Below are 25,248 nucleotides of genomic sequence, written 5' to 3'. Positions count from 1 at the left end.
CACTTTAAAAATAATTGATCTTTCACATATTACATGGATATTTATTGTGATATTAGTATAGACCATAATTTTGAAGAAATGTTAAGAAATGTAACAATATCATAATCAGCATGGACTATAATCCGTTAGTATGCTGTGACATACTACAGCAGCTAAGTACGCAGATATAACTGAATATTGCTGATGCAGTACTGTATCTGTATCATCTTACTACTATATCATGTAAGAAAATTATGAATGCGAACTGAGATAATTAATAATCCGCAAAGATAATACGCTAATGAGATTGTGTAGAAGTTTTATACTCGTATGCTGCATATTAATCAAATTATGCATCAAATAGCTACGAAATTTCAAGTCGTAAATTTTACTATCTCATCTCTTTGTTGTAATTCATACTTGTTACCGGAGAAGGCAATGCTATAGGGGGATTAACATTATACGAATGATAGCCTGGTCTACTAGGTATAAGTTGAAAATTTAAATTACGATTGCTATCGGATGATTGAGCAGGAAGATGATTACATAACGGCGAATCGTAAGGGTATTCTGAAGTGAAACCAGCCCCGACATAAGGATTCGAGTTCGAAGAAGGAAAGTTACTGTATGTAGATGCGGCATAATATGGTGTTGGCTCTGAAACTCTTGTAACTTGAGGCGTTAAAGAAGTCGCTGGATAAATTGCAAAGTGATGGTTATTCCTGTTGACGGTATTAAAGTTTCGATTACCATCTAGGCTATAGGAATTCGAGTATCCAGGAGTATATCCAGTTGTTGGATAACTATTTATGTTATGTTCACGAAAAGAGCTTAATAAGTTTTTACTCAATTGATTGGTAGTATAACTGTTGATTGATTGACAACTCGTCAACTGCGAATTACTATCACGAAATGCTTTGGCAAACGGATTATTTTGAATTTTCAGTTTAGTTACCTATACAGTAAATATTAAAAAAGAATAATATTGCAAGTCTGGAATAGATAAATTCCATATGGCGTACAGTATAATCGAAAGAAATTACTTATCTTAATATTTTAAATTTACTAACTTGAACATTTTGGTAAGAAGTTACTGCAAAGAAACGAGTCTCTGGGAAAACGGCAATTCTTGATCCTAAGTTGGGTGCGTCAATTCTCATAATATGAATTCTTGGCTGATATTTCCGCATCGAGTTCAAGATAATCTATACAATACAAGCAAGAGGTGATACAAAGTTAATACAACAATTTTACTATCGAAAATATTTACAATTGTGAGCTACAACTGAAATTACTCTTAATGTACTCATTAATTAACTCAGGATATGGTATAAAAGCAATCTTCCAACGTACACATCCTTTCGTCTTACAGCTCTTATCATTACTCAATTTCATTTTCTTAAAGCTAATGCTATTGGCCTTCATCCAAAATTTCCCCGTATTTGGTGAATCAGGGTGCTCATAAGTTCCAAAGGAGACATTACTATTGTGAGATGTAATCACTGCATGATTGCCATTTTGTACTGGTACCCATCCCGATGCTGGTATATATTTGTAGCGATGGTTATCAGCCGCTGTTATATCAGCCTTAATAATATATCTACCATCTGAATCAAGACCACTTAGACTAATTTCTAACGTTGGAAATAGACGCCTGTAAACATATAGCAATCAGAGTAAGGCATTAAAAGATAAAAGAATACATTATTGGCCTATTTTAAATTTAAACACTACATTTTATCGCGTGATAATATTTTTTAGTGCTTAACTAATACCACGCTCAAGTTGTAATTGAACTTTTAGTGATATTAGCCAGACAGTTTCACATGGGTTGTGTGTGCTAATAGTTTTCAGTAATGAACATTAAAGCAATATTACCTTCCGATCCTTGTAATGATCATTTCAGTTCCAAGGTTTGAAAAAGCATGCCACATCTCTCGATTAACCAAATGAACCTGTACATCTTGCAAAATACAGTTGGTTGCAGTAACCAAATTGCTATTCACTGATTCAGCTGGTAGAACCGATAAATCATCAGATGACCTATTAAATCCTACTCGAAAGTTTCTGTTGCATGAATAACAACCACAAAATGGACCATGGTTACCGTATGATGGACTTTGCGATGTATCTTTATCCTCGGCTTGATCACATCTACTGTCATCAGCGACAATTGACTCAACTGAATAATTCTTACTTAACTCACTCTTGCTACTTTGCATATTAACAAGGTTCAACTTGTAACCAAACAATAATCCTTTCACGAAAGATAATTTCTACAGACGTATCTTGTGAAATTTGCCAGTAATGATGCCAGAAAAGATTAAATAATGGAGAATTAACTCTCTAATGAATGATACTTTGTTCGTCTAAGGAAAGTACAAGTAGGTATAATAGTCAACGAAAATAGTATTAAAGAACAACGAATAAATTTTCAACGCGTGAGAAGCCAATAGGAATCTATCACATCACTTGGTGTTACTGGACAATTTATATCACTGTTTCATTTATAACTTTTCATGCAAGTCCAGCAATTGACAAAGCGTTAAACACCTTGAGTGCAAATACGGCCATTTTATTATCGCACTGCAGAGTGCAACTTTTCTCATATTTCGCATCTTGCAATAGTAGCCCTTTTTAACTGCGTAGCTACTGCTAGGTGTATTAAATCACACTATCTTTATTCTCTATATTAAAATAGATAATTTTTTAATACATGATATCAACATCTCTCCTCACGTACCAGGTTTTATGTTGCAAGCAAAATCTTTGACTCAATTAATGCATATCCATCTTTATCAGGAAATGGCCATAGTTGTAATTTTAATTCGTTTATAGCATACGCAGATTGAACACATTTTCGGAGATAAACAGTGTTACACCTTCATATATTTGATATTTTGATCATGTGGTAAATAGGAAATGATGTTTATCTGTTTTCCGTATGTATCCTTCAGATATTAAGAAGCGAGTTTCAAGTTGAAAGATAGCGGTATTAGTGATTTTTGTTATAGCAAAGCACCGTATAGATTTTTAAATTGTATTTGCATAAATTAGCGCATACTGTAGTCTTGCACCAAACTTTCTCGTTTAGTACAACATAGCGACAATGACTTATTCAAGATTATGTTTATAGGGTAGCGATGTGGATTTATCATCACCTCGGTTGGAATTAGCAAAAAAACAAAAATAGTTACAGTAAACAATATTTTTATTTGTATATGATCACACCAATCTTTTTCAGGGATTACGGTACCCAATAAAGTGCTCAAATACTCCCTGTTTTTATTTAATCCACTAAATCAGTATTAAAGGTAATATGATAGGGTATGCATCGCTTGTGCTACTGTCTATAATTGGATGTATTCTACTATAGTACGTAGTACTTTATCCATATACAGCACATTTGAATAGTTATACGTATATACGCAATACTAATGACCTGGTGATGCATTTTTACTAAATTACAAGATATACATATACTCGTATATACCGAGGTCAAGGTGTGGTCCAGCTCGAATGCTATAAACGCACCATGCAGTACAACATATATTAGAGACACGTGAATATATCTACCCATACAATAATGATTGCAAGCATAGCCTAAACTGTACACTGTACACTAGTGTACAGTAATGATAAGATAGAACCTTTATAGTACTATCTTCGACATCTTAATCTTAAAAACGAAACAGAAGCAATTCAACCCATTTAACTAATGTACGCGTATAGTAACATACGTATATACGAGTATATAGATATGTATTATAGCTGCGAATCATGGCAAAAACCAGGGGATTAGATATAAAATCGAATACTAATACCGAAGTATTCCAAACTCCGTGCAACCTTCATACAACAAGCTAATATTACAGTCTAAATAACTTACAGCGAAAGCAATTTGATTTACAGTGATAAGAATTAAAGTTTATTGTTTCTTCTAAAAACTGTGAAAAACGGCCTAATTAGCTATCTAATTCATGAATTATAACTATCAAGATTATTTATTATACGGTTTATATTCACACTGTTTTATATAATCCAAAATCAATTAATTATTAATCCATCATTCAGGACAGGAAAACTAAGAAATGACTAAAGCCTACCCGTTCGCGTAGTAAAGTATTGTATGCGAGTATATGATAAGCTTAGAAATTATAGATGCTGTGAAGTTAAAATCGCGTTACTTAATTGTCTTACGTTAAAGTACCCATTTCTCATTGTAGCCTTTAAGATAGTAATTATAAGAGAGATTACATGACTGCGATCGATATTTCAGCGCTAAAACGCAATAGATGCCGTAAGTCGCACGGCAATTCTAATTACTTTATTAGTTAATGTGTGAAAAGAACCAATTTTTTTATATACGGTAGGCAGCTGCTAGCCAGTAATAGGGAGTAATAATTAGTACATTTCTACTGTTCAACATGGTCAGACGTAAAGAACTCGCACTGACTACAAAAATGGCTTTTCAATTAATAAATTATACACGACCACTACCAGAAGAAAATTTCATTGCCTAAAGAAGTGAATTTTAGTAGTAAGGTTATTACACATAATAGAATTGGGATGAAAATCCTATAGAATTAAATCATCACAATTGAAAAAACTATAAGTACACACCTTGGTAATGTCGATACCAGTTAGGTCTTCAACTACCTTCGGCATTTGTCGGATAATATTCAAAACTTCTCCGGTTATCTTACTAGCGCCAACCTCTCCATCTCCGCCAGAGACCATAGTAATTTTACGGGCTTGTGAGATTGGAGCTGCTACTTCAGCAGCAATCTAAATTATAGGGTTATGAATAATGTAATGAAATAAAAAAAATTTTATACTTATAAACATAAGTGATATTTATAAATACCTTGGGCATAGTTTCCAATACCATATCGACCATAGCAGCCTCTTGGTATTCTTTCCAAGCATCTGCTTTCTTTGCCATTTGTTCTGCCTCAGCTTTCGCTTTTGCTTCAACCGCAAATGCTTCTGCTTCACCTTTAACCTACATAAACGAACAAATATCATATCAACTAGGTTATACCAGCGTAAATATCAATACCAGATGCAAAGGAAACGGAAATTACTCGTATGGCTTCAGCTGCAGCTTCAGCTTCGAGGATAACTCGCTTTCTATTTTATAGAACAAGTACCGCCATCAGGGTTATCAAATTAGAAAAAGAAATTAATCATAGTTATATCAAAGTTACTTGTTGGCTTCAGCTAATTTTTCTAGTTTATATTTCTCTGCTAGAGCAGGTTGTTTAACTTGGGCTTCTAATTCTCGTTCGCGTCTAGTGATTTCCTGTCACCATGAAAAACGTTTCAGTAAATAAGTTACATTCACTATTAGTACCTTCATCTTTGAGAGCTCACCTGTTCCTGTACTTGAATCTGTTGTGCACGTTCAACAACCTTGATTTGCATCTCTTCCTCCTTTATTCTCTGCTTTGTTTTGGCGGCCTGCAACTCGTAAGATAGATCTGCTTCGGCCTTGCGTGTATTGACTTCAATATCATAAGCAGCCTTTTTCAATTGGAAATCCCGTTGTGATTTAGCCACTTCAATGTCATTAGTGTACTGGGCTGCCATTTTTTGCTGTTCAGCTCTAGCTTCCTAAAAGTGAACAGAGGAATAAAATCTACATTCAATAATCGATATCGCTTTTACAATAAAATACGCCTATTATCTTTAAAGAATGATGATACCTTGATTCCAGAATCTCTTTTCGCTTCTGCCTCACCAATCATAGCATCTCTCTTTACTTGTGCTGTACGAGCCATACCAAGAGCAAGTAGATACCCTTCGCTATCACGAATATCTTTTAACGTATAGCTTACTACACTAATTCCCATGCTAACAAGATCGGATGACGCGACATCAAATACACTTTTTGAAAATTTTTTACGATCTTGGTAAATTTCCTAAAGTTGCAAATGTAATTGGTAATGTTTAATGGAAGGAAGTTATAAAAGCCTGATAATAACTCTACAGAATCAATTAATTTCTACGTTACGTTACTCATGAGATGAGCCGTACCTCAACAGTCATGGTACCCATAATAGCACGCTGATGGCCTTCCAACGTTTCTTGCGCAATACGCCTCATTTCAGTTTCTGTTTTACCCAAGAATTGTTGGCAAGCAGACTGTAACATTTCTTCATTGGTGCTCTGAACTTTGACTTGAGCAACACCAGTTACAGATATAGCTACACCTTGACGAGTATACACATTAGGTGTGTCTATGTTCAGAGTTAGCGTATTCAACGATAATCTGCATAGTAAACAGCATGGATAATTTAGTACATTGTTGTGATGCTGATTGCGTATTATTACAGAGTATCAGGATAATTTGGCACGCTACGTATACAGGTATAATTTAAAATGGTAACTTAATTGCTGCAATGGGAAAACTTTTAACTGGCTATTCAAATGGCAATCACCGTACAATTTGTACTGGACAGCATTGCGATAAGTTTGGTTTTACAGATAGATACAGCATATCGTAGCCACAGTTTATAATTGATTATGCATTTAACTTAAAGTCGGTACTTGATCTAGTAGAATTATTATTAATACATTACCGTTGAAGGCGTTGAACGATTGGCCAAACGAAAACTCTGCCACCAGGAATTACTAATGGCCTAGTATGGCACATACCTATGATATTATTTGATAATAGTATAAGTACAATAGTCGCATGAAGATGCAATTTAAGCCGAGTCAATTTTAAGAGTTCAATAATAAGCAACGATCAGGTTAATGAGGTTATGCTGTCACTAGGATATTGGCAAATAGCTCATCGGCTTGAATCATGAATAACACGTTTGGTATACAGTATACTGTATAACTGCAGTAGAATTGCATGATTGCAGCAAGGAAACACCCTATCGTGGATTACTTCAGCTAATAAGAAACAACGATCAGGTCCATGGGGCTATACTGTCACTAGGATATTGGCAAATAGCTCATGGACTTGAATCACGAATAACACGTTCAATATACTGTATAACTGCAGTAAAACTGCGTGATTGATTGCAGCAAGAAACACCTATCGTGGATTACTTCAGGCAAGAACAAACAACGATCAGGTCCATCGGGTTATACTGTCACTAGGATATTGGCAAATAGCTCATCGACTTGAATCATGAATAACCATGAATAACACGTTTAATATACTGTATAACTGCAGTAAAACTGCGTGATTGATTGCAGCAAGGAAACATCCTACACCATGGATTACTTCAGTCCATTCTTGCACTGATGAAACTGTGCCAGTCTTGTTGAGCATGCGTGGTACGAAACAAAAGAAAAAATATAATATAATAATGCCAAACGCAACGACTACGCCCATGGTTACCTACTGTATCAGAGTAGGGTACGATACTGGACTACTTGTGGTAGTACTATATATTACGACGAATCAGCTTTTATATTTCACACAGGTGATATCCATTTGCCTATAGTACTGTATTACAATCTGTGTTGAGCCTCGCCCGTGTGTCTCCCAAATTACGCGAACTCAAGATTACAAATCTTGGAGTGTGTGCCAATAATTAATTATAAAGCTTGGCAGAGTAGACGACAAATTCTAGAGGCAATAGCCAGGCCGTGTAAAGTCGTTATTCTACTTTTAAACATAAACTAGTTGTAGAGTGAATGTATTTGTGGCTTACTAATCCTTCTAATAGTCAAAATAGCATTGGTTATTAAATTACAGATAGTTGTATTGTGCAATTATTTATCTCAAAGTAGTCAAGAAATGGCTTGAAAAGCATGTTACCGTCAATTCAAAGGTTCCTCAACTAAAGCTCCTTGCAAATATAGAGTGAAAGTTCAGATCTAGTCTTGAATTCTACATATATATTCTAAAAAGCTACTAGTGTTGGTAGAGTAAAAGTGATCAAGCACTGTTGGCTCTCACATAAATAGATGTCACTGTCTATCGTTTAACTACGAAATATTACTGTACTCTTGATCGTCAAAATCAATCCAAATCGGATCTATACGAAGTTTACAGTTGTTTTGAGGTCTATTGACTGAAGCGGAATGTATTGATATCATATTGCGGCATATTTGGATCAGTCTGAGAGCTAAAGAGATAAAATTTGTTCATGGTTTCTTGAGAAATTGCAACTTTACAATAAAGCATGGCCAACACGAAACGATATACAGTGCCGTAATGACATCATTACGGCCATTTACGACATTGATCTCAGTTGATATTATCATGCCCAATATGTTAGACTAGTATGCTAATGTACGAATTGTGCGGTGATCTGACCAAAGACACATCAAGGTAGAAATGCATCTGACAAATTTCTTAATCGCCACTACTGTAGGTGTTTATCCAACGTTGGTAGAAAAGAGTACAAGTGTAAGATAGATTCAGTTTTCCAGCTACAGTAGTGTACTTTTCTATTATTCTATCACTAACAGACGCTAATACTGTACAGTGTACAGTATCACTATAATCGACTTGATCCGAAATAAATATACAATCAAAAATTGGGAAATAACGTACGGTAAACTGAGTATAGCAGAGAGTAGACTAGCCGTGAACTGTACTACACAGAAGGGCATCAGCTTTCTCTCAAAGTCTCCAATACATATCATAACTTGTGAAACAGTGCACCTCCATTGACCAAATACGAATGTCGAATAAAAAGACTACGCTTGCTTATCGTTATAATCGACTTGATCGGAAATATACAACCAAAAATTGGGAAATAATGTACGGTAAACTGAGTATAGTAGAGAGTAGACTAGCCTTGAACTGTGCTACACAGAAGGGCATCAGCTTTCTCTCAAAGTCTCCAATACATATCATAACTTGTGAAACAGTGCACCTCCTTGACCAAATACCAATATCCAATAAAAAGACTACACTTGCTTATGTTTCCAAGTTCTACCATTTACATATACAGGAAATTCTATAAAATCTAAATCTGTACTCTATATATTGGACTCAATGTACTGTGTCAGGATCTGGTAGCGATAAAAGAATAAATTTTGCTATATCGAAATCTACAACATTTTAAATCCGTTTACTCGTATTCTAATAGTACACTACAGTACTGTGAGTACTGTTTGTGCAAGCGAAAAAATCGATCCGAAAATAAAGACGACTCGAGTGACTCTTCTAGATCAACTACTGTCAATGTTAACTTCAATGTTTCCTTAAAACTTACCTGAAACTACCATAGCTTCATTTGGACCACTAGTTTCAAAGAATACCATGGTTGCGTGATATTAGGGGCTTGCAGTGTCAATAAGTAATTTCACAACAAAATGGCGATATTATCCTATTCCAGTACTGTACAGCAAGTGTACGCCAGAATCGTGTCAAAACAGTCGCTAAGGGGCACAAACGTCGCTACTAAAGTACCACCGAATTCAAGAACGTACAGTACAGACAGACGGGACAACATGGACTGGTGCGATACGGTACAGTAAACAGCAGCTGTAAACTAATCTTCATGGTTCGGTACAATAAGGGCCAGCGGGGTAAAAAAGAAAAAATGAATATCAATTAATTATTACTGTATTTTTCGGCTTTCATACGTTGTACTGTACAATTCTGTGGTCAGGCAGTTTTAATGAAGTACTTGGTACAGCATAGCTAGTTTATAGCTCGTAAAGAGAAAAAGGTCTTAATAGTTTATTACATAAACCAATAACCATAGAGTACAGTATATGGAGTTATTGCAGTAGCCTGGAGTACTAAGCTGAACTCGGGTGCAGGAGGGGTTTCTTGCCGAACTTTCGTATCTAGTATACTGTAAGTAGTCCCCGGTTTATGTCTATGTAAAGTTGAATGCTATAGTATGCGGTCTATTACTGTATTTTTCGGCTTTCATACACTGTACTGCACGATTCTGTGGTCAGGCAGTTTTACTCAAGTACTTGGTACAGCATGGCTAGTTCATAGCTCGTAGTAAAGAGAAAAAGGTCTGAATATTTTGTTACATAAACCAATAACCATAGAGTACAGTAACCTGAATTCGGGTGCAGGAGGGGTTTTATGCAGAACTTTCGTATCTAGTATACTGTAAGTAGTCCCCGGTTCATGTCTATGTAAAGTTGAATGCTATAGTATGCGGTGGAGAAACGTAATTTAGTGAAAAACTTGTCTACATATGTCTAGATCCCTTCCTAACGATTGACATTGTTCAATTCTTAAAAAGTACAGTCTGTACTATTAACAATTCTAGTAAGCTGCGTTATGAACCGCATTACTTGAGCATTCATTGTCCCTTTTCCTTTGGTAAAATAACCGCAGTTATACAACAGTGAGAATGAACTAATCTTTTTTATTTTGCTTTGGTTACATTACATTATAAAACATGAAATCGGTAATATTCTTAACGGTTCGATTTAGCCACACGTTCCAATTCATCTTTCTTCTTGATGGCATAACTATTGGAAGAACCCTAGAGATTGCAAATGCAAGTGACAATCATGTTAGTCCATCATAATACTTCCACAGGAGAAACATTATATCGATGGCATAATAACGTATTCCTAAAGTATGTGTATTCGCTAGACTGTCGTGGTAGTCAATGACTTGCATGAATAACATTCAGTTGTTTATGTGTCATCCAAAAGGGCATAACGCTATGATAATTAAAATGTTACGAACTACCACCATCCAATGGTCATAGTTTGATCACTTTTCTAGCCATTATATCACATCAATTTATACATGAATACACGCAAAAGTACTACATAAGTCAGCTCAATTTTAGAATACGTTACCTTGGCAGCGTTTATAAGCTCGTCAGCTAAACATTCGGAAATTGATTTTAGGTTTCTAAATGCAGCTTCTCTTGCTCCAGTACAAAGCAACCACATGGCCTGGTTAACGCGTCGTAATGGAGAAACGTCAACTGCTTGACGTCTAACAGTACCAGCTCTTCCAATACGGGTAGAATCTTCGCGTGGGCCACTGTTGATAATTGCATTCACTAGAACTTGCAAAGGGTTCTACAAATATAAACCATAAAATTATTATCAATGACTACATTATAGCGTGACTTGAAATCACTATCTTTACGCTTTCCGATGATAATATCATTAGTTACTAACTTCATTGGTTAAAAGATGGATAATTTCAAATGAGTGCTTGACAATGCGTACAGCCAATAACTTCTTTCCATTGTTGCGTCCATGCATCATCATAGAATTAGTTAAACGCTCGACGATAGGGCACTGCAAGTTGAACGTGCGAACGAGATTACGAACTAGCAAAATTTGTCGAGAAATTCAAAGCTATAGAACACCGTCATTTGGTCTACCTGTGCTTTTCTAAACCGTTTAGCGGAATAGCGACCAGAAGTATGTGGAAGATAAGTAGCATGTCTCTCCTTGACAGCAATATAATCCTATATTGCAAAAATAAGGTTTATTATTTTTAAATCCAGACTCCCAGGGCTAAAGAAAGCTATTGAGCTTAGATTGAGGCAATCGCTTCATAAGTTGGGACATGTCTATAATTATCGCTAGAGCTGGTTAAAATAATATCATGTCCATTATGCAATACATACATTCAAGCTGATATCGCCAATTTGTACATCATCGGTGCTCCATTTACCGAAGAGCTTGACTTCTTGCGGCTCAGCAGCCGGCAGCACAATTTCTGTATCAACCATTTCGTAGTTTCAAGTTATGGCTATATGAATAGGATACAAATACACCAGAAGAGTTAATAAACTAAAAGTAATCCGTTGGTCGTATCTTAGGCTAGCTATTTGATAATATTGGACAATTGATATGCTATACAATTTATTATATAACTTAAATCCGACCAAGGGTTATAAGTATACATCAAACAAGTCAAAATCTAAAGGCCATCAATACTACATATTACTAAATTGTATAAAGAAAGGTTGAAGACAGCACCGTAATGATAGGAAAACTGCTGTTCGTCATTAGGTTTAGTTTCAAAACTATATTTGTTAGTAAATTGACCTTGATTAGTGTGGTCTATTGAATGACTAATATTTCATTACTTTATAATTTCAGGTTTATATGTAGAGTAGAATCGTTGAAAGCTGAAGCGCTACTCTGGAATCAGCGTCAAGTAATTATCCTTTTAAGTAAGCTAACAACCAGAGTACAGTAGAAGAATTAGGCTACATCACATGTTCCAACGTAATTGCTATATGATGACCACTGATTAAATAGTAGTCCGTTGCAGATAGATTTATCTAGGCCTAAGGATTACGTATAGTGCTACACAGCAATAACCTAGCATTTTAATTTAAAACGAGGCATATCTTCTTCGCTCAATATATTGAATTTTAAGCGTCCAATCTACATTACCGACTACAACTAGTAACTTCTACACTCTAGAACAGACATGTAATGTGGCTAGGAGGATTTTACAATTTAGTAATAATCCATTGTAAAACAGGTAATAGCAAGTTTAATAGCAGTAAGAGTTGATAGTAGAGTAATACACAATCTTTTTCACATGTAGACAAATTAATAATATTGAACATTTTTACCAATAAAGCAAGTACAATCATCAGAATCCGATCATGGAGTCGTCTGTACATACCTTTTAGAAGAAGAGGGATCTTTGAGAGCCCACGAGGACTAATATACTGGGGTGACTGCAGACTCGTGGACCTTCAGGGGCAGTTGCGATTGCGCAGTAGAGGTCGCGATGGCCACAAGCAAAACACCACGCATTGGCAGGACCAGGACCAGTGGGTACAGACGTACAGTACAGTACGATAGCAGTTAATTTCGACAAGGATTTGTAAGAGAAAGTTCTGTCTATTATACTGTATTATTAAATTAGGGAATGCTCTCTTATTAACAAGTCCCTGATTTGGATGCCAATGCTGATATTTACAGTTAAGAAATCGACAGAATGCATTCGCTCAGGGGCAATTTGCTGGTACATAAGCACCGTTCAAAATTATATTTGAATTATTAGTAAAACGATATAGATCATAACGGTCTGAACCGAACCGAACCTTTCTCAGGTCTAGTAAAACCCCGCCGTTCGTTCTACCGTACACTTTGACTACTGTATGTACTTACACTTTTTATTGAATAATACAGTATTAGTTGAATAAATGATCGTTACATTTCGAGTTAGGCAAAGACAGAAATAATAGCCTTATATCCAATTCTAAATATCAGCAACTTTGCAAAAATGATACTGTATTCTGACAAAGTATTGAAGTATACAGTAAATATAAGAATATAGTGAACTGGTGAGAAGGGTTTTGACAAAATACTACAGTGCATCATCGACACTCCCCCACCAGTACAGTACAGTACTGTACTGTATACTGTACAGTACACGATACAGTACTGTACAGTACTGTATCATGGACTCGCTCTTCTCCATCTTTGAATGACATCATCCTCGATACTGTAGGCTACAGTACTGTACTGTAATAGCAATTGATGTAAACCTTCAAGTTAAGATAAAAACATAAGAGTGCTAACTACTGTATCTACAGCCAATACAGTACAATGGTACAGTAGAGTATACTGTACAGTACAGTACAGTATAAGCAGCTGGTCTATTTAAACCTTGTACTAGAAGGCAGATCATCAAAATAGAGATCATGCCTTTATTTAAGTCCAAAAAACAGCAAGAGAAAAATGAAGAAGCAAAAAAGAAAGTACAGAAGCGATTGTACTTGGTAATTTTGAATACTGTTCACTGCGGCTTATTACTTTAATAACTAAGACGATTGTCATTTGATTATCATTTATTACTGTCAACTTTATCAGATAGAAGATACTGTAAAAACGCCTTTCGACTTTTGTAATTAATAACCAAAACATACTGTACTAAGTAAAGGTGGCTCGACTAGCATAGAGGCTATGCAGGGAGTAACTAAAAGACGATACTACCGCTATCGAGAAGATTGTAGGTTTTACTATTAGTTATCAATCATGATTAATCACTTCTATCCAAAGGTAGAGATGACTATTATTAGTTCTCAATTTTTGTAATCAATCAGACACTGTTGTAAACACGTACTATATACTGTATAGTAAGTAGATAAGTAAATAAATACGTCGTTATACATTGCAATAGCTATACGAGTAAAGAATTTCATCGACTTTGTATGGATTGTACTGCGTACCTATACATTTGAGGACAGTACGAAACGAGTAGTTTAACATATAAAACGATGATACCCTATGTGCGTATTATGTTGACATGGATCAAAAATGATCGCCGTTTATCTTGCTGATCTACTCTAGACGATAAGACGACTAGCTCATTAAATGGAATTATATTGTAGATAGTGACTTAAACTGCACAGGATTACACCCTAATGTATGTGCGTATTATGTTGACATGGATCAAAAATGATAGCCATTTATCTTGCTGATCTACTCTAGACGATAAGACGACTAGCTCATTAAATGGAATTATACTGTAGATAGTAACGTAAACTGCATAGGATTACACCCTATGTGCGTATTATGTTGACATGGATCAAAAATGATAGCCATTTATCTTGCTGATCTACTCTAGACGATAAGACGACTAGCTCATTAAATGGAATTATACTGTAGATAGTAACGTAACTGCATAGGATTACACTTGCCTTTGCAAATCATGATTGGATAATATAGCGATTCTACTACGGTATCTTTAGAGCTTTTTCAAATCGAAATTGATTCAATTCAATGAGTATACTGTAAGAATGCCGGATAGTATTATTGATAAGATGGCTTATACTTTACTGTACTATATGGTACAGTAGCAATAGAATAGTAGTTATGAGATCAAATATCTCCATTGATTTTATGTTAGCGTTAACTTGTGAAATAATACGCGTATTCGTTTATTATAAGCTAATATTATAAGTATCAAGTACTGTAGGTACGAGTGCGGCATACGTAATAACTACGTAACTGCTTTACTGATCACGATTTTGGGATTTGTTACGCTATAAAATTGATATAATATCATTTTCCTATTTACAATAATCAACAATTAATAACGAATAAGTTCGACAGTAGTTAGATATTATGTTATCCAGCCAGTTTGGTTGGTACTGATGCACATATATTCATTCATATTTTAAATTTACTTCCATGTCTGAAATAGGCCAAGGAATCTCCGGAACCGCTTGTCGATTTATCAGAATGTGAATTAACAGAGGTTATTAAACGCATACATCTAAAATCGCGTAGATAGTGACTACTACTGTATGATAGAGTACCTGCGTAGAGTATCATGAATTTAACTCATAGTGAACTGTAAATTGAAGTAAAGTATGATTATATAATTCATGTTACAGTATTCCGAGAGTCTCTGTCTTGCAAATAAATTCTATCATGGAATTGATATAATGATGAGTTGTATTGAATATATACTCGTACAAAAGTACATGTAACGCTTGATGCAATAGAAATAGGGTTAAAAATAATTATAGTCTGTTCGTTAAATTCGCTTATTATTTATACTTTATTGCCTTCGACTCAGAAGTCGCAGCTTAACTAGTATTGAGGAATTGAAGCAGAAGTTCTGAGTTGGTATATTTCATAAATATGAGACATTGTAGTCTATTATCACAGTTTATTATGGTATGCTTTCTTAGCAATTTTATACTGTTAAAATATTAAAATAATGAATTATTAAACGTCTTGCCTATGCTAGAGTGCTAGAATTACGTGAAAGAATATCAGATATACAGATAGATTGATACCTGGCTACGTTTGTAGCTATGTCCCACATATTGATTCCTGTAATGCTCTTTGAGATAGGCGTACGAAAATTTCGTATTGTTACAAAGTAATCCATACTCACATCAAATTTCTATCCGCAGGTTCCTTCCGGTCTTTACTCAACATGCAATGTCCTAAGAAAGGAGGTAAATATTGAGCTTTATTACTCCTAAATCTTTATCGTCGAAATATGTCTAAACCAATGTATCATAATACTACCTGTTTACATTTTATATATATATATCGTATTAGCTAATGTTCGATTCAAAAGGCTCAATTTAATAAGAAATCGATAGATACTGAAGCTTAAATTCCGTAAAGCACACCTACGTTATTCTAAAACACGTTACTACCTATACTGATGGATTTTTATTTTCTTCGATATTGTTTATTTGTTATACAATAAAGATTAAAATATATTACGCCGTTCCCAAATTTGTATAAATCTCTTGCCCGTTAGAGCTATTCGTCCATAGTGTCCCCCTTAGAGCTCAATTTTTAGTATCTTTGACTCGCTGGGCTCTTAAAGTAGCTACTTAGCGCACAGAAGATGATGAAATGTCCTCAATTAAATACTGCATATTTGTTCATTACATAATTATATGAACATTGTCTTCGCTAGTTATTAAATTGTAAAAACGATGCTGTCCTATATATCTTGAGTTGATGATTTATACCATTGTTTCACTCTACGATGAGAGCAAATTAATGTTTCGAATGCGGTTACAGTAAAGTACACATGCTTGAAATTTTCTTTTAAGTTTATAGTTTAAATCGAGCCTTACCGTGCAAACTTGTCACCATAGATAGTAAAAATAATGTAAAATTTCTACTGGTGCAATTTAAATTTTGGTGTTTTATTCGTGTTTCGAATAGAATCTGCTGTTGTATTGCAATAAATTGCGCTCGCTATCTGGTGGTGGGGATCTAAAGAATCTAGCTACAATCCGAGTAGGTGCAAATAATCGTAGAGAACTACATGAAATGTATTTAAAATTCAAATATACTTTATCATATAAATGTTGAAATTATGGTTTGTAAAGTCTATCAATATGGCATTATTTATTGTTTTACCTTGTTGTAATATATGAGCAAATTGATTCTAGGTTCTTGATCTTCACGATAATCAACTAACAAAGATCCCTGAAGGCATACGTCACATGCAGTGTTTGCAAGTAAGACGTTACGTATACCGTATAGCTTGACATAACGAAGGCTTTGTTAGACCCTTTAATATAAACAATTATTTACGAGCAAAAGTATAAAAATCATCTGTTGCATAAGTAATAACTCCCAATACCAGTATCCATAATTGCTATAATTAATCTATATAGATATTAAATTTAGAAAAAAACAAGATATCAACTATTTCCAATGAGATCGGACAACTTGTAACTCTACAAACTTTGAATATTAAAGGTATTATTTTTGTTAGGTCGGATAAGATTGTTATGGTATTATGAAAACCATCTCTAGTAGATTATCCACCTTGTGTTTTATTTTAACACTTTTAAACTAATTAATACTTTTGTGAAAATTTCGTAGATAACGCTGTTAAAGTACTAACTGATGATTTGGCGAAACTTAAAAGTTTGCGAAATTTGGATCTATCCGGAAATCCAATATCGTCGTTACCGAAAGACGTGTGCAAAATAAAATCACTTGAGGTATGCAGCTTTAAATTAAATTTTTAATGTCATAACTATGCATCATATGTGAATCTTAAACCGAATTTGCTATTCTCAATATTATAGACAATAACATTATCTCTTGATACTCTAAGCTATCCTCCAAAAGGTAATAAATAAAGTTTACCTCCGATATATTATATTGTAGCCACGGATATTTATTCACTCTTTTGATAAACCACTATCCTACACAGATGTAGCGAAACAAGGAACAGCAGCCATAATGAAATTCCTATGTAAAGGTTTGGCAAAGATTAGTTTTAATGTAATAATTTTATTGGTTCTTTCGTAACTTTAACACTGATTTTATTATGATATTTTACTCATTGCTACGAAATAAGAATGTGGTATCGATTACGTCCCGCCTTCGGCAAATATTCTTTCCGTACTAGGTAAAATATCGATCTATTAAGTCTTAGCATGCTTCTTTCTTGCTAACTGTCAAACTAGTTTTGTAACTAAATCCTTACAATTACCAATTTTAAATGATATAGATTCAGCAGATGGGATAGTTGAAGCTAAAATAAGCGGCAGTAATAAAAGAAATATTCCTTTCGAAGATACTAATGTTGAAGTAAGTGTAAATGAAATGATCTCTTAGCAATTATTACCTTGAGTAAAGTTCAAGCATAAAGAAAAGGTGTGACTTATCAAATTTATTTTAGGGCGCTTGGAAACTCTATGAGAAAGAACAAGTATGCAGAATCGTATTATTAGTGATACAAGCTACAAATAATTCTCGAATGAATGAACACTTGTATTTGACATTTCGACTCTATTAGGAAAAGAAACGTCAAGAAAGATTAGAAATCGAGAGACAATTTTTAGAATCTCAGCAAGAACAATCCAATTTAGCTGCAAAAGTAAAAAAGTCTCAGGAAAGCTTAGTAAATACTCTAGCACGCGTAAGTTCCTAAGAAAAAATAAACCAGAATTCTCCTTAAAGTAGTGATCTGTAGCCAGCATTTGCACGAAATTATTTATAACTTATTTAAATTCAGTAATCATAGATTCTTTCATGATTTGTAAATAGGAGAACGCTGATATAGAGGGTAAATTAAAATTTGAACAATCAAAGCAGACGCAATTAAAAAAGGGTTTAGTTGACCGGTTACAAACGGGTAAATAAATATTTTACAGTTTGTAATTTAGATCGGTATGTATTTAAATTCTACTTGTAATATTTATAAATTTGTATTGCTTATCCCAGAGGAGCACCATTCCTCTCAAGCTGTAGCAAGTATATTAGAAACGAACGAAAGGTATAGTATTGATAGAATAAGTATATACAGTATATTTACAAAGTGAAGTTAAGATATTTGATATTCATGCTGATGTATAAATAATCATTTTTCAGGTTACGTAACAAGGAAAATATACTGAAAAGCTTTGAGGAGGAAAGGTAATCAATTTTTAATTGGATCACTCTTAGTGTATCATATAGATTAATGATAAGGTTTTTAATACGTTATTTTAAAATATTAAATGTCTAGAAATGCCATTGAAAAACTTGTAAAGGTAACTGTTGAAGAGGAGGAAAAACTAAGAAAGCAGGAAGTCTTAGGTAATATACGCACTTGTGTCAGTAAATTCGTATATTGTAATGATTAGCAAAATCTGCTCAATTAAACCAGAAACATTTTAGTTATAATAACCTAATTTTATAGTAATTCTTTTATGGATTTTTAATATTTAAGTTATACATAACAATCTTATAGCATTATTAAATTCATTGAATAGTCGGATTTTGAAAATATATTTTTCACTTTATAGCCACCATGAATAAACTATTGCGAGAACAACGAACCTTAGAAATGATAAGAAAAGATTATGAGTCCAATAAGGATATCAGTACTCGTAAAGCATTAGAAAGGTGCTTACTTTTCTAAATTTAAAAATCAGGGCTCATAGATAAAATGTTATAAATTCTTTTTTGTACTAAAGTTCTGTTACAGATGATGAGAAAATCGGATCCTTAATAGCATCGCAAAGCCAAGGAAAATCGGCCATGATTCAACATATTGCCAACGAAGTAAGGCTACAACTATTCTGTACTAGCTTTCTAATAACTATTTTAAAGTACACTTATATTCATAAGTAATTAGATATCTTCACATTCACGTTGTAATTGTTTTGTGCGAATAACACGTTCTTATTGTGGCAATTCCGAAAGGAAACAATGCAAGTAATGGCGTTTCAGGCTCTACTATTTAGCAAGGATGCTCAGAATAGTCGTCTAGCTGGTGAAGTATGTATAATTTGAGATTGTATCTAAGGTGTAGGTACTCGTAGCTTCTTCTAATCAATGTTCGCGGTAACAGATCATGCGATTAGAAAACGAGTTGACTACATTATCAATAGAAGAGGCCAATAAAAGAGGAAATCGACAAGATACAGAAACAGTATGTACCATACTCTCCATAATATTTGGAATAAGCTATCTGATTTTAAATACAATTCCTTTTTATAATATAAGTGTTGTATAAAATTATGATAGATCTCTCTAGCTCTTAAAAGGGAAGAAACGGCTGCTTTGCTAAAACAGCTAACTGAAGAGCAAGCAAGACGCCAAGACGAACTAAAGAATAGACTAGTAAGCCTTCTATCTGAGTTGTTTTGAAATTGCTTACAATGTAAGTCACTCCTTTACTAAATATTGAGGATTAATTTTGCAACTATTACTTAACAGACTGAAATGGAACAAAGACGTGATAATGAAATTAAGGATTACTGGCTAATTCAGTATCAGCGGCTATTAGATGAAAAACCTAAAATCTTAATAGAGATGGTATTTCAGTAATTTTTATGAACTTGATATTATTTTTGTCGTCGTACATTGACAAATTTTAATTGATTCTAAACATTAGGAACATGAACTCGATGACGATGTTGTTATTGTTCTTGAGAAGGCTGGAGCTCTTGATATGGAAGTAATGTTTGCGCGCCATAAAGTTAGAGCCAGTGAACTACCAGATATGGACGATGAACGTCTCCGCCAAGTACTGCATTGCAACTTTAGATTCTCTTTCTATCACTGTCATTCGCTAAGAGAATTAATTTTTTATAATCGCTTTTTATGTTATCAATTACTTAATATTTGCGAGTAAAGTAGAGTCTAAAGCGGACAATAATGTCATGTCGTATTTTAGATTGGAGTTACTCAAGTTGGAGCGCGTATGAGCATTTTAGCAACTATACGACGTTATTACTTATCAAATACTTCCACGAACAAGACCTCAACACCAACCAAAGTTGAGATTATTTTTTGTTTGCTAATTTGTGGATACATGCATTAATACTTCTGTAACTGAATAATGCTCATTGAAATAATTTTCCTGGTAGTCTGGGTCTTCATATGCAACTCCTACAGCAACATCTGATTTGAGCGCAGAATGTTCGATTTGCATGGATGCACCGGTAATTTCCCGTATTTGATAAAACTTCGACAGCCATAGAGTAAAGTTCTTTTATTAAGTCGTAAACTATTGTTTTGTAGGCAAATGTTGTGTTTCTGGATTGTGGCCATGTATGTACCTGTTTAAAGTGTGCTGAAGCAATGACTCACTGTCCAATATGTCGACAGCTGATCATACGAAAAATCCGAATATTTGCGACGTAATTATGTTCTGTATGATATCTCTAGATTCAATGTTAGGGTTATCATTAAATACGTGATGATTAGATTGTGGGTAACTGAATGTCCACAAGTTTTTTCTTTAGTTTTCAACATATTCTTTTCCCTTCATGCTTTGTAAGTACCTGAAGATGCTATACGAATATAGTATAATTATAATATATTAATCGAAGGCTATCGCATCAAACTCTTTTTAAGTTTTGGTTTTAAATTAAATTAAAATATTCTGTTCTCCTTCTACGATACTTTTCAGTCTATACAGCTGCTTGGCCAAGGATATTCGTATTAATATCGATATGATTATCATCATATTTGCACTGTAATAGCTTGATGAGAATTACTGTATTCCTATTAGTTACGTAATGTGGATCATAAATAACGATGAATAAAATTCTTTCAATTTTCAGCCTTAAATCCAACTTTCAATGCTAGTCTTATGTATTAGATTGTTATTAGACGAAAATAATTTCCTGGAAGTTACAGTGCATGACTCAAAAGAAGTTCCTAGTCTAACTTAGAGTACAATACATTGGTTATGTTACTACTTATACAAGTTTGCAATGTTTGGTGCAAGCACATACCCAAAGGAAAGGTATTTTTTCAATATTTTATTGGACAATACTATACCGGGGGAAAGATAACTGCAAACACGCTACACTTGCTTTTACGCTAGGCAATTGGGTATATCTAACAAAATATGCATGCCTATGACAGGAGAAGTACAATAACGTAATGTCATCGCAAGTACGTGTTTCTAGTTAAATCAATTCAGGTTGACGATGCTCGAATGACTGTGGTATTAAGCGAAATCGATTTGTAACAGTATCTAAATTATCGTTTTATGCAATTCTTATATTCATACCTAAGTATTTGGTAAGTAATATTAGGCAATTTCAAACAGTTACTACTAACAAAGTCGTCATGATTAAATACTTTGAAATTTAATGCAAGATATCTTCCTCTAACGCAAGTTTACAGTAATCCAACAGGGTAATGATATGCAACAATAATATCGAGTATCAGTATGAGGGTTGAGCCAGAAAATTGGGATTAATAAATTCAGACCATATCAAAACGTCTTACTTCGACATATAGCAACAAATCACGAAAGTCCTTCTATACTGCATCCACAAATCTGAAAATGATCAACGTTTATGGAGACTTAAATCGATCAGTTCCATGCTCTCAAATTTGACTAATACATGCACGGTATCTCCAACGTAGACCGCTTATGCAGTACAACAATATATTCTGTACAAAGAATCAACTTGAATGACAAAAGCTAACATTAACGCGTAATAGAAGGTGGTCAATAAACAATTTTAAAGTTGATGATGTAAAATAAATGCAATAGCATGTAATAAATCTACAGAGAACAATTTAATAGCCATTTCATTACTAAATTATAATGCAGACATCGATGCTACTTGTGAAGGATGGCCGATCCAGGTTTACTTCCACTGGTTGTACGTGGCTGTCCCTGAGATAAAGAAACTTGTTGGCTACGGCTACGTGCCGCTGCTTGATACTGTAACTGATAAGCAGTTGGATGAATTTTGAATCCAAATATCCTAAAAATTGAATAATGCGATTAAAAAAGTTTATAATTCTTATTGACACGGAGGTATATAACAGCATTTTATTCCTTGTTTGTTAAGTGACAACAGGGGAGTAAAATCATTTACCTTGGTACATATTGGGTATTGCTTCGTTTCGGTCGATATTCTGGATGTACCATAAATAGCATATGGGGAAAACTGGTACCGAAGTAAGCACCATCAATATCTGTTAAAAGCAATTAGGGAAACTAACTAATGAAATGTTGAGAATCGCTTTTAACAAAGCTCACTATGGGAATTATAAACCTGAATGCGTGATTAAGTCTTTAACCAACACATACGGTAAATAGCATAAAAAGGATACGATGATAGCGTGATGATTTCGGTGTGTAGACGTCTTGGCATTTAGGGCAGTATAACTTCAACATTGATTCCCCAGGAATATCCGATAATCCCACAGGTAACATGGGCTGATTCTCACAATAAACACGACTACAATGACCAAAATCACCTTGTTGATATTTTTCAAGCTGCTCACCCAGGTAAAACAAAAATTGTGCAGGATTAGCAAGATTTCCTTGTTACTGTGGTATACGAACTCATACATTTACGAGTTATCTGTTGCTAAAGGTATTGGCTTGGCTACCTTTACTAGCGCCGCACTGTAATATACTGTAGCTGCTTTACTGTATTCTAATGATTTACAAGTTAAAATTAATGGTAATTATTGCTTACCATTTGAGCTAAACCGCGATTTGTCATAATATATCTGGCATGAATTAAGCCATAGAGCACTTCAGCAGCTTGTTCAATCACTTCACTTTGAGCAGGATTATCTTCTAGGTCATCATCTGATTATCACCAAAGGGTAATAACTTTAGTAATTTCAAAGCAATCAGTGACTTTAACTTGTATAGTATATGCCGAATCTATAATAGTGAATTACCTGGTTCTAAGTCTAATATCATATCCTGAGCTTGTCTGTAATGAGGGACTTGCTCACTTAGACCAGTTAAGTTAAATTTATCTTGAATATAGTCTTCATCTACCTAAATAGTGCATTAAGAAAGTGCATATAAAGAGTTTCCGCTAAGTAGAAAGATTGACAAGATAAATGCAGCGCTGCGTGTATCTCCTTGATCGCTTGTATGATAAATTTAATACAAAATGATATCAAGTAAGTAAACTACTTATTAGTTGCATACTACAGTATAATGATTGATCATGACGCAACCAGCATGTACTAGTCATCCTTATTAACAGTAAAAAAAAGTGGATTGCACCCATGGCAGTGTTAGTGTTGAAGGTTGGCTTCTATCATGATATACATCAGTATAAGATCACTATTATTTATAATTAATACAAATCAGCGTTGATCGGTTGACGTGTAGGTCAACACTATTACGTACAACTGGAAATGCCACTATGGTTGTTTATAACGGTATCTGTGATAATTTAAAAGAGCCCCCAATGCACCTGTACAGTGTTTTTTTCTATTACGATCTAGCAAGTATGAAATGCCTTACCTCGCAAAAAAATTCATTACCACGTAGTCCGCAAAACCAAGATATCCAAGATACTTCTTCCGAGCTACTCATTACCTATTGCCTATAAGTTTCAGTTTGACAATAAAATGAATTTAACATGATATATCAGCAAAGTAAAGTACAGTATATTAACGTCAGCCCCCAAAATATCGCGGGCAAATGAGTAGATTATTCGGAAAGCATAGAGTTAGTTGAATTTGAAATACGTTGTGTTTGATATGCGTGAATTAAAGTATAGTATATATATATATATATATATAAAGTAAGTTTTCTACTTCAAAGGGTTATTCATTTATACGGCAATAGTGCATTCAGCGCAAGAGAGTTCCATTTACATCAAGAAATGGAAACTCATTTTCACACTATAATGTCAATTGTAGCCACGAACTTGTTGACTAAGTTCCAAATTGATGACGTACTTTATCGTCTAATGATAGTGCAGAGATGATTTTTCCTGCTTCAAATGAAAATTAACCATACAGTATACCATTTATTAAGGTAAAATAAGTCAAAACAACAACATATCAGCGTTCAAAATCAGTAGTGAAGGCTTGTGTGAGTGTATATACTATAGCAGTATACGGGTAAAGTCTCTTCTGGCCATTGGTAACCCCCCGTTCCCTTGGAAAATAATCTTGTAATAGCTGCAAATTCTCCACTATACTGAGAAAATCTCAGTTGTTTGCGCCTAGTAGTTTGTCATGCACCACTTTGACTTTCCACTAGTTCCATGCTTGGATATGATATGTACAGAAGGGTCAAGTCAGTGAAAATGTAAAGGTTGCAAAATGCCTGTATGGTTGTCGAAATAGTCCAAGTAGGATTGATTGCATTACGACATTCAAACGTATCCTAAAATTGATCGGGATTCTTGCACGGTGTGTGACATGGCAACGATATGAAAGAGTAACGTTACTACCGTATGGTACTGTAGTGGCTATCCAGTCAGTGTATAGGATGATATGGACGTTTCGATGTCTTGTGTAACATCGAAATTGAATGTCAATTTATCTTGTCAATGCTGTTTTTCCACATCCTAAAGCGTCTATCGTTGACCATGGTAATTTCGTTAGAGCCATACTGTTATGATTTTCCTTTCTATCGACTATCTAGGTACCAATCCAATA

General features: G+C 34.3%; 5 protein-coding genes across 5 annotated transcripts; 1 reads left to right on the top strand and 4 right to left on the bottom strand.

The window, feature by feature from the left end:
- Positions 1–370: 370 nt before the first annotated feature.
- Positions 371–2,201, bottom strand: TRIADDRAFT_53394 (uncharacterized protein; the record flags this gene model as incomplete). Its single annotated transcript, XM_002109367.1, has 4 exons — positions 371–934; positions 1,050–1,184; positions 1,333–1,633; positions 1,858–2,201. 4 exons carry the CDS (start codon positions 2,199–2,201, stop codon positions 371–373), a joined length of 1,344 nt encoding a protein of 447 aa, XP_002109403.1.
- A 2,356-nt stretch (positions 2,202–4,557) lies between these two features.
- Positions 4,558–9,219, bottom strand: TRIADDRAFT_21614 (uncharacterized protein; the record flags this gene model as incomplete). The annotated part of the gene is made up of 9 exons (XM_002109366.1): positions 4,558–4,767; positions 4,847–4,984; positions 5,067–5,112; positions 5,190–5,284; positions 5,356–5,595; positions 5,688–5,903; positions 6,019–6,253; positions 6,564–6,639; positions 9,171–9,219. The coding sequence occupies 9 exons, from the start codon at positions 9,217–9,219 to the stop codon at positions 4,558–4,560; spliced, it is 1,305 nt and encodes a 434-aa protein (XP_002109402.1).
- Positions 9,220–10,278: 1,059 nt separating this feature from the next.
- On the bottom strand, positions 10,279–11,641 carry TRIADDRAFT_37197 (40S ribosomal protein S5). The gene is made up of 5 exons (XM_002109365.1): positions 11,526–11,641; positions 11,277–11,363; positions 11,068–11,190; positions 10,738–10,965; positions 10,279–10,412 (listed from the first exon to the last, which is right to left on the bottom strand). Exons 1-5 carry the CDS (start codon positions 11,628–11,630, stop codon positions 10,344–10,346), a joined length of 612 nt encoding a protein of 203 aa, XP_002109401.1. The 5' UTR covers positions 11,631–11,641; the 3' UTR covers positions 10,279–10,343.
- A 1,927-nt stretch (positions 11,642–13,568) lies between these two features.
- Positions 13,569–21,000, top strand: TRIADDRAFT_53391 (uncharacterized protein; the record flags this gene model as incomplete). Its single annotated transcript, XM_002109920.1, has 24 exons — positions 13,569–13,646; positions 15,074–15,127; positions 15,795–15,839; positions 16,570–16,644; positions 16,800–16,868; positions 17,028–17,112; positions 17,239–17,360; positions 17,448–17,490; positions 17,576–17,623; positions 17,876–17,955; positions 18,164–18,286; positions 18,415–18,502; positions 18,592–18,643; positions 18,739–18,783; positions 18,875–18,945; positions 19,155–19,254; positions 19,326–19,413; positions 19,555–19,629; positions 19,703–19,783; positions 19,879–19,974; positions 20,071–20,169; positions 20,249–20,380; positions 20,724–20,798; positions 20,878–21,000. 24 exons carry the CDS (start codon positions 13,569–13,571, stop codon positions 20,998–21,000), a joined length of 1,947 nt encoding a protein of 648 aa, XP_002109956.1.
- A 1,516-nt stretch (positions 21,001–22,516) lies between these two features.
- Positions 22,517–24,172, bottom strand: TRIADDRAFT_6279 (protein kinase Ck2-beta; the record flags this gene model as incomplete). Its single annotated transcript, XM_002109364.1, has 6 exons — positions 22,517–22,586; positions 22,701–22,800; positions 22,939–23,104; positions 23,310–23,425; positions 23,521–23,623; positions 24,101–24,172. Coding segments are annotated over 6 exons (627 nt in total), but the record flags the coding sequence as incomplete, so codon positions are not given.
- Between the last annotated feature and the right edge of the window lie 1,076 nt (positions 24,173–25,248).

The sequence above is a fragment of the Trichoplax adhaerens genome, genomic scaffold, assembly GCF_000150275.1.
Source record: "Trichoplax adhaerens TRIADscaffold_2 genomic scaffold, whole genome shotgun sequence".
Classification (NCBI taxonomy): Eukaryota; Metazoa; Placozoa; class Uniplacotomia; order Trichoplacea; family Trichoplacidae; genus Trichoplax; species Trichoplax adhaerens.
This window is presented reverse-complemented; position numbering and strand designations above follow the sequence as displayed.

What these genes read in the sequence shown, in the direction of transcription:
- TRIADDRAFT_37197 (XM_002109365.1), bottom strand. Translation starts at nt 11,630, where the DNA reads ATGGTTGATACAGAAATTGTGCTGCCGGCTGCTGAGCCGCAAGAAGTC. An exon ending in TCCATCTTTTAACCAATGAA is followed by an intron (nt 10,966 to 11,067) that starts GTTAGTAACTAA and finishes TTATATTTGTAG; the next exon opens with AACCCTTTGCAAGTTCTAGT. An exon ending in AGCTTATAAACGCTGCCAAG is followed by an intron (nt 10,413 to 10,737) that starts GTAACGTATTCT and finishes TGCAATCTCTAG; the next exon opens with GGTTCTTCCAATAGTTATGC.